The 9148-nt window shown below is 38.8% G+C and overlaps 1 protein-coding gene across 1 annotated transcript; it reads left to right on the top strand.

Annotated features, from left to right (window-relative positions):
* Positions 1-199: 199 nt before the first annotated feature.
* Positions 200-4958, top strand: LOC123172829 (ABC transporter C family member 10; the record flags this gene model as incomplete). The annotated part of the gene is given in 10 exon segments (XM_044589733.1): positions 200-520; positions 596-682; positions 804-1391; positions 1499-1663; positions 1821-2115; positions 2688-2902; positions 2992-3297; positions 3558-3621; positions 3945-4184; positions 4354-4958. Coding segments are annotated over 10 exon segments (2391 nt in total), but the record flags the coding sequence as incomplete, so codon positions are not given.
* Positions 4959-9148: the final 4190 nt, after the last annotated feature.

Genomic DNA, 9148 nt, shown 5'->3' with positions numbered 1-9148 from the left:
CCCCTTTCCTTTCCTTGCTCTGTTTCTTGTTCTGTTCCTGCCCTCTTGGGCTTGTAAATAACATTGTTCCTGCTTTTTCAATACAATGAGAAGCAAAGCTTTTGCACTTTCTAAAAAAAGATAACATTTGGAAGCATGATGTTATTGTTTTTCATAACAGATTAATGTCAACTTCATGATCATTGCATAAACATTTCAGATCCAAGTCTGTGGGAAAATAGCATATATTTCCCAGAATGCATGGATCCAAACAGGAACTGTGCAAGGCAATATTCTCTTTGGATCACCGATGGACAGGGAAAGATACCACAACACACTGGCGAGGTGCTCGTTGGTCAAGGACCTTGAAGTGTTGCCATATGGAGATTGTACTCAAATTGGAGAGAGAGGAGTTAATCTTAGTGGTGGTCAGAAGCAGCGCGTCCAGCTTGCTCGTGCACTATACCAAAATGCAGACATCTATCTTCTTGACGATCCTTTCAGTGCTGTTGATGCCCATACAGCCACAAGTCTATTCAATGTAAGGATCATATCATCAGATGCAGATCGTATTAATATTTGATCATGAACAGTTTTACAAAGCTCTTTGTAACAGGAATATGTCATGAGTGCTCTATCGGACAAGACTGTTCTCTTGGTGACGCACCAAGTGGATTTTCTACCTGTATTTGACTCCATTTTGGTACCTCTCTTCACTTCGGAAAAATGACCATATGATGATATTTGTGTCTGATTTATATTTATCTGTAATTAGCTTTTTTAATATACTGATGTCATCTAAAACTAATGACGATTTTTGGCAGTTAATGTCAGATGGAGAGGTTATTAGGTCTGCACCTTATCAAGATCTATTGGCAGATTGTGAAGAATTTAAAGACCTTGTAAATGCCCATAAAGATACAATTGGTGTTTCCGATGTTAGTAACAATATAACCACTCGAAGATCTAAGGAAGTATCAGTGAAGGAGACAGATGGTATTCATACAGAATCTGTGAAGCCATCACCGGCAGATCAACTGATCCAGAAAGAGGAAAGAGAAACAGGGGATGCAGGTGTCAAGCCTTATATGCTTTACCTGTGCCAGAACAAAGGCCTCCTGTATTTCTCTCTTTGTATTATTTCTCACATAATTTTCGTAGCTGGGCAAATATCACAGAATTCATGGATGGCTGCTAATGTCCAAAATCCTCATGTTAGTATGCTGAAGTTAATTTCTGTGTACATTATTATCGGAGTTTGCACAGTGTTCTTCTTGCTATCAAGATCTTTGGCAGTCGTTGTTCTTGGGATCCAGACATCACGATCCTTATTTTCCCAGCTACTCAATTCATTATTCCGTGCACCAATGTCCTTTTTTGATTCTACTCCTCTTGGAAGGGTTCTTAGCCGGGTAAAAATTCTTAAACCAATGGCAAAGACAACAAGTTTCAGCTACGTTTTATACCCAGAGAATGTTCTCATGATAGATTAACTCGCTCCCTTTTTCTTCTAATGCAGGTCTCTTCAGATTTGAGTATCGTTGACCTTGATGTTCCATTCGCCTTCGTATTTAGCCTTGGTGCCAGCTTAAACGCATATAGCAATCTAGGGGTACTGGCTGTTGTTACATGGCAAGTTCTGTTTGTATCTGTGCCAATGATAGTTTTGGCAATTAGGCTGCAGGTAATTGGTATGACTTTGTTTCTTTATTGTTAAGCATCATGTCTATGATTATTTGATTTCATTCAGCAATCCAATTGATGTTCTCTGCTGCTGTTTTTGTCCTGTCAGTAGTCTAGGGTGTCTCATTAACTGAAAACTATCATGGTTGGTCATGCAGAGGTACTACCTAGCCTCGGCCAAGGAATTGATGCGGATCAATGGTACCACCAAGTCTGCTCTAGCGAATCACTTAGGTGAATCGATTGCAGGGGCTATAACCATAAGGGCCTTTGAGAAAGAAGATCGTTTCTTTGCTAAAAATTTGGACCTTGTTGACAAGAATGCCAGCCCATATTTCTATAATTTTGCATCAACTGAATGGTTGATTCAACGTCTGGAGATAATGAGCGCCGCAGTTCTTTCTTTTTCTGCCTTTGTCATGGCCCTTCTTCCTCAAGGAACTTTTAGTCCTGGTAAGTAATTATATGAATGTCACGTTACTTCAAATACCTGGACAAAGTTTAGTAGTCACCTTTTGTTAGTAGAACATACTTGATACTCCATCCAGTCGTAAATAGATGATGTTTTAGAGAGGACATGGGTCTCCAATGACATATCTGTAGAAACTAGAAGAGAGTTATATTGCGAAAATAATATCGATGAAAAATCTGATGTTAGTATTTTGACCTTGCTAGTCCAGATATTTTTTTATAATAGTAATCAAAGTTATAAATGTTTGACTAAATCCTTTCTAGGATGTCCTGATTAGAGAATTAAGATATTAATGTTATTGTTGCATGAAAATTATATTTGCTGCACTTTACCTGGCACAATATGGTGAATATAAAACACCTTAACATTCTCAAGCTACCACTTGTTCTGATTATTTTATGGATAGGTTTGTATCTTCTATGGAAATACAGTTTTAGTCCTAATGCTTATGTGCCGGAGCAACTAAATAAATTATCTGATACTGTATTATATACAGTTTATGAATATCAACATTACAAACAGTAGAATTAATTCCTTTTTCGTACTTGGACAGGTTTTGTGGGAATGGCATTGTCCTATGGTCTTTCCCTAAATATGTCATTTGTTTTCTCTATTCAAAACCAATGCAACCTGGCGAATCAAATAATCTCGGTGGAACGGGTGAACCAGTACATGGACATACAAAGTGAAGCAGCAGAAGTTGTTGAGGAAAATCGACCATCACCAGATTGGCCCCAAGATGGTAATGTGGAGCTTAGAGATTTGAAGGTAATCAGATATATTTACATCTCCACCTTACACGGTAAAATCCTATTAACACTTCTAACAAATTTATGCGATTGATTTTCATCTGACAGATCAGGTATAGGAAAGATGCTCCCCTTGTACTACATGGAATCACATGCAGGTTTGAAGCTGGAAATAAGATTGGTATAGTTGGTCGAACGGGAAGTGGCAAGACAACATTAATTGGTGCATTGTTTCGTCTTGTTGAACCCGCCGAAGGGAAAATAATTATAGACTCTGTGGACATCAGTACAATAGGCTTGCATGACCTGCGTTCGCGTTTGGGTATCATTCCACAAGATCCAACACTTTTTCAGGGTACAGTAAGATACAATCTAGATCCTCTTGGGCAATTCTCAGATCAACAAATATGGGAGGTACGATGTTCACAGATATAAATGTTGCCTTTTCTTGTCTTACCTAATGATCAGACAACTTTTCACTGATTGAAGAAATAGGCACCCAAATTTTAGTTGGGGAGAACTCAAACATGGGTGATGGCCTGGTAGGAGTGTAAAGCCACACCTCTTGAAACTGTGCTTAGGCTTAGAACCCCTGTTTCTCAGTTTATGGCATATGTACATTTCAAAGGGAATCACTAACTAAAGTGGTTACTCTATTTGTTATTATGCTGCAGGTTCTTGACAAATGTCAACTTCTTGAAGCTGTCCAGGAGAAGGATCACGGATTGGATTCACATGGTAGGAAACTTCACTTCTATCTATAGTTTCTTTTCTGGAGTTCATTTTTTGATACTAATAACTTGGGCAAACAGAAACTCTGCTCTAATCATTTCAGAAATTGAAATAGCTGTGACAATACATGTGCCACTAAATATGTCAAACTGTTATTAGTCCTAGGCGTATTCTTCAGCAATAGAGGAGGGTGTGGTCGCAAGTACTTTGAACCCACCAATAGACTTATCTCCAACCACGAATCGGACTCTTAATGGCTCTCATCTTTTGGTAGCATGATGTTTGGAACTATCTCATTCATGATACTGATCAAGATCTTATCTTAATAGTTGTGGAAGACGGGTCGAACTGGAGTATGGGTCAAAGACAGCTCTTCTGTCTGGGACGCGCACTTTTGAGAAGATGCCGTATCTTAGTTCTTGATGAAGCAACAGCCTCTATAGACAATGCAACAGATGCTGTCCTTCAGAAAACAATCCGGACAGAATTCAAATATTGCACTGTTATTACAGTTGCACACCGTATACCAACAGTTACGGACTGTGATATGGTACTTGCAATGAGCGATGGTATGTTTCTCTTACCGGCAACTTATAAGAAATATTGTGACCTTCTTATAAGACTGGTTGTCTTATTGACCTGAACCAATCAATATGGAATATTTGAATTATACTTGAAATCAAATGTATTGTGATCTTTTCCACACTAATGAGCTATATATGAACACTTACAATCCAGGGAGAGTAGTGGAGTATGACAAACCTACAAAGCTCATGGAAACTGAAGGATCTCTCTTCCGCAAACTGGTCAACGAGTACTGGTCATACACATCGAACGGAAATATTTAGAAGAGACTGTCAATTTTGATTGCTTACTCGCTGCAGCTTTCCAAGAAATAAAAGATAAATTAGATTTTAGAAAATAGTGCCACGATTGAAGATATACAGTAATCTATGCTACCTCAGAGGAATTCATCTATTTGGAATCTGAAGAAAGGCAGTAGTATTTATTGTCAGGCAATTTCTTTTGCTACCAGAAATTCTGTGCAATACACAGTGGACTGCCTCTGCCCTTCAGTATTGGTGAAGCTGAGCAGAGTAAACCCCTGAAGAGATAGTAGAAGGCTAAACTAGAGGTACTTCAAATCTACAACCTACGCATGCGATGCGATGTGAGCATATGTGTTTGCTGACAGTGTTATGGTCGAGTCGTTTGTCGATTAGCTAATGCATTCACTTCCACATCATTTACAGTAGCTTTGTAAGTTTATGCTGAATGCATTGACTTTATGTACGAGGTTTCAGACTATGAAATGTAAATAGATGCGATTGGTTTCTGTTGTCCATGTATTTCTCCAGTGGAAAGCAGGTTGCTTTTGTCGTTAAGACTGCCCATCCATATTGCAATGATATAATGAGTGTTTTTATTCGCTCACATGGATTGGGTTGTCGGTGCATATGTTCATGGAATGAATCACTTGGCTGGATCAATGGATCGGTTGCATCACGTCTAAATATTTTTGTTGGACGTAAATGCTCTGTTTTCCAAAACAAAATGCTCTGTTTTCGCTTTGAACGGTACGTAGAGGGGGAATATCCGGTGATACCAACTCCCACATGCTCCCATTTCAAGAAAAAAACAATTTTCAATGTTTTAAAAAATTCTAGAAAAAAATATGAGTGTTCACAAGGAATGTGTCTACAATCCCTTAAAATTTCAGGTCCAAATACAAAATGCACATTGAGAAAGAAAGGCAATCCTGATTTGAATAGGGTCAATTTTGCTTTTGACTTTTTGTGGCACTATTCATGCTAGATTTGTCTTTTTTGTTTTTCATTGTGTATTTTAAATTTGGATCTGAGTTTTTAGGGGTCGTAGACACATACCTTGTGAACATAAAAAAACAGAATTTTTTGAAACATTTAAATTTGTTTTTTCAAAGTTGGTATCAAGGGAGCATTTCAGGAATTGTATCACCTGATATTCCCCACGTATATAGAATACTAACTAGCAAAACCTCAAAGGCCGCAACATCCGAGGGGCCAATTTGTAATAACAAATAATCAATGGGTACTTGCAAGTTTAGCGCCCTTGCCGTGTGGATGACACTGTCAATACTGTAGTTAGCCCAAAAAGCTAGGGTGGTCCAACAGTAGAACTTTTCATTTGAATTTAACTAGCAAAAAGACCCGTGCGTTGCAACGGGAGAAAAAAATACCACATGTTCTTAATTTACAAAAAGTGGTCTATAATCTCAGAATTTGTAGCTACGATCCAAACAAAGATGGTCTTAGCCTACAAAAGCGCAATTCAAGATTCCACAAGTATTATATTTCAACATGACTTGCATATAGATTTAATCCGTACAAAGAAACGGCCAAGTGATCATGCATTTATTCTTGTCATGTGTGAAATGGGGTATTGTTACGGGCCAGTAAAGGAACACGACAAAAACAGACAGATAATGCATTATTGATTAAGATTGCATCCTAGATAGTGTTTTTTTAATTGTTAACAGGTAAAATAACATCATATTCAAATTCTACATATTCTTTTAATCAAAATTCATATATAACATGTTAAATTTGGAGTTACGGTTTAGAAGATATGAATATTTTAAAAAACATTTGATATCTACTACGGGTTTAATGTCAGAAAAATCAAGGAGTTTTCTATAAAATAGCATGATGGACTAAGAATACCTATTTCTTTTATTAGTAGGTATAGATTATATATATACTAAAATATTATTATTATTCTATAATATATAGGCTATAGGAAAATTTCATGATGATCCATGGACCACCCCGTCCACCCCCTAACTATGCCACCGGTCTTCTTGTTTGGGCATCCTCTTTTCACTAAAGTTCAAACTTCCGTCTTATGCTGCCCCGGTGGTTGTGAGTTCCTCCAACATAGATCTCTTTGTTGTCCTCACCATGTAATTAGTCTTGGGTGGACAGAGAATAAGATTAATGACCATATTAAAAATTCATTTATCATAAATAAACCTCTTTTAAGTCCAACTGGGAGTCACACAACAGTGCTGAATGTAAGAATGCCGCTATCACGCTTGGACCTAGTGAATCACCGACCGAGGATACCACTGAATGCCAACAAGTGAGATCAAACGTTACCCAAGTCAGATGAACTTATATATGCATACCCGAAGGAGTGCCCTGCATGCATTCTAGGCCTAATTTGGCAACATAGTTTTTAAAATACCGTAGTATTTTGAGACCTTGGTATTGCAATGTCTGGGCATCACATACTACAGTTTCTAAAAGCTGCAATTTTCTTAGTTTTCGGAAGACTACAGATATGTTCGGCTGGTGCTGTTTTACCGTAGTTTGACGGATTACAGCACAACTGAACCTAACCCACCTACCAGTGGCGGATCTAGAACTTGACCGACGTGAGGGAAATATTACAAAGGGTAGCATTTTTTTTCTTAAAACACATTACAAATAGTTAACAAAGTACCGAATATGCATATGAATGCACTAGTAAAAAAATCTGCCAATTGTATGTGGGGGCCATGCCCCACCCCTAGACCCGCCACTGCTAGCTACACCTAAGGAGCTACAAGACCGGTTTAATCAGAGTTTGCTAAAGGACGCCCAGCTGATCACTGATCTAGGAAGTCGTGGGCGCAATCAATCATACTACATCACGCGCAATAATACTAGACATACAGGGTGATTGATACAAAACTTTACAGGAAGAGAACGTGGCTTCATCTAACTGGCGCCCCCCTGATTTTCACTGGTGGGCCTGCCCTTCTAATTAGATCTCTGCCAATCACACCCCAACAGCCCCGTAAACCCCCTGTAACTTCCTGTACGTCTAGCATTGCTCCATCACGCGCATGGAATTGTGTTGATGGGCTCAATCAATCAATCACGCACATACCTTCCTCGTGAACTTCATTTGTCCATGGTAGCAGAGATGGATGAACGAGGATGGCTAGAAGATGGGGTCAAAAAATTGCAGGGGAGAGCCTCTGTTTATGAAAAAGTGGTCCCAACCTCTTTTTCTAATATAGCAAAAAAAAAACATGGTTTCAAGAAAACTACAGTTTCTAAAACCGCCGCATCTGTTCATGCCAAACAGAAGTATTTAAAATAATGGCTTTATCCAAAACCACGGTATTTCTTGTAAAACTGTAAAAATACTCTGTTGCCAAAACACAGCCCTAGCATATATGTCTTGGTCTTGATCCGGTTTAGGGTGAACAATGTGGTTTGAAAATGGTAACTCCACGAGTCTCTAATTTCAATACTTGGTACTTTCAAAATAGAAAACATATGATGAGTGTCGTGTGATGGTATCCATTTTTGGGAACTTCCTAACCAACAAGTCCAACCCTATTAGCTTGGAAAAGCTATGCTCTATAACAAACTCCTCTATTGTGATAATATTTTTTTTCGATAAAGGACATTTCATTCAATTGATATATCGAGGTGATACAAACGCATCGAAAGAATGCCCGGCCTCTGCATAGCTCGATGCACATAGCCAAAAAGTCCAACCGTCCCAAAAATAAAAATTGTTTTACAGCTCAAAAATAAATGAATCTGTCCAACCTATGATGTGGCAGATCCTAAGTTCCTAACCAGATATCACACCTGTTGGGGAACGTAGTCTATTCAAAAATTTTCCTACGCACACGCAAGATCATGGTGATGCATAGCAACAAGAGGGGAGAGTGTCGTCTACGTACCCTTGCTACCTCTTGAGCACTGCGTTGGATTTCCCCGAAGAGGAGAGGATGATGCAGTAAAGTAGCGTAAGTATTTCCCTCAGTTTTTGAGAACTAAGGTATCAATCCAGTAGGAGACCACGCACAAGTCCCTCGTTCCTACACAAGACGATATCTACTCGCAACCAACGCGATTAGGGGTTGTTAATCCCTTCGCGGTCACTTACGAGGGTGAGATCTGATAGAGATGAGAATAGACCCGGGGGCCATAGGTTTCACTAGTGGCTTCTCTCAAGAGCATAAGTATTCTACGGTGGGTGAACAAATTACTGTTGAGCAATTGACAGAATTGAGCATGGTTATGAGCATATCTAGGCAATGATCATGTATATAGGCATCACGTCCGAGACAAGTAGATCGAAACGATTCTGCATCTACTACCATTACTCCACTCATCGACTGCTATCCAGCATGCATCTAGAGTATTAAGTTAAAAACAGAGTAACGCCTTAAGCAGGATGACCTGATGTGGAGGGATAAATTCATGCAATATGATAAAAAACCCATCTTGTTATCCTCGATGGCAACAATACAATACGTGCCTTGCAACCCTTTCTGTCACTAGGTAAGGACACCGCAAGATTGAACCCAAAGCTAAGCACTTCTCCCATTGCAAGAACTACCAATCTAGTTGGCCAAACCAAACGGATAATTTGAAGAGACTTGCAAAGATAACTCAATCATACATAAAAGAATTCAGAGAAGATTCAAATATTATTCATAGATAAGCTGGATCATAAACCCACAATTCATCGGTCTCAACAAACACAC

Source organism: Triticum aestivum, unplaced genomic scaffold, assembly GCF_018294505.1.
Source record: "Triticum aestivum cultivar Chinese Spring unplaced genomic scaffold, IWGSC CS RefSeq v2.1 scaffold170006, whole genome shotgun sequence".
Lineage (NCBI taxonomy): Eukaryota > Viridiplantae > Streptophyta > Magnoliopsida > Poales > Poaceae > Triticum > Triticum aestivum.
The sequence above is the reverse complement of the archived record's forward strand: the minus strand, read 5'-3'. Positions and strand labels throughout refer to the sequence as shown.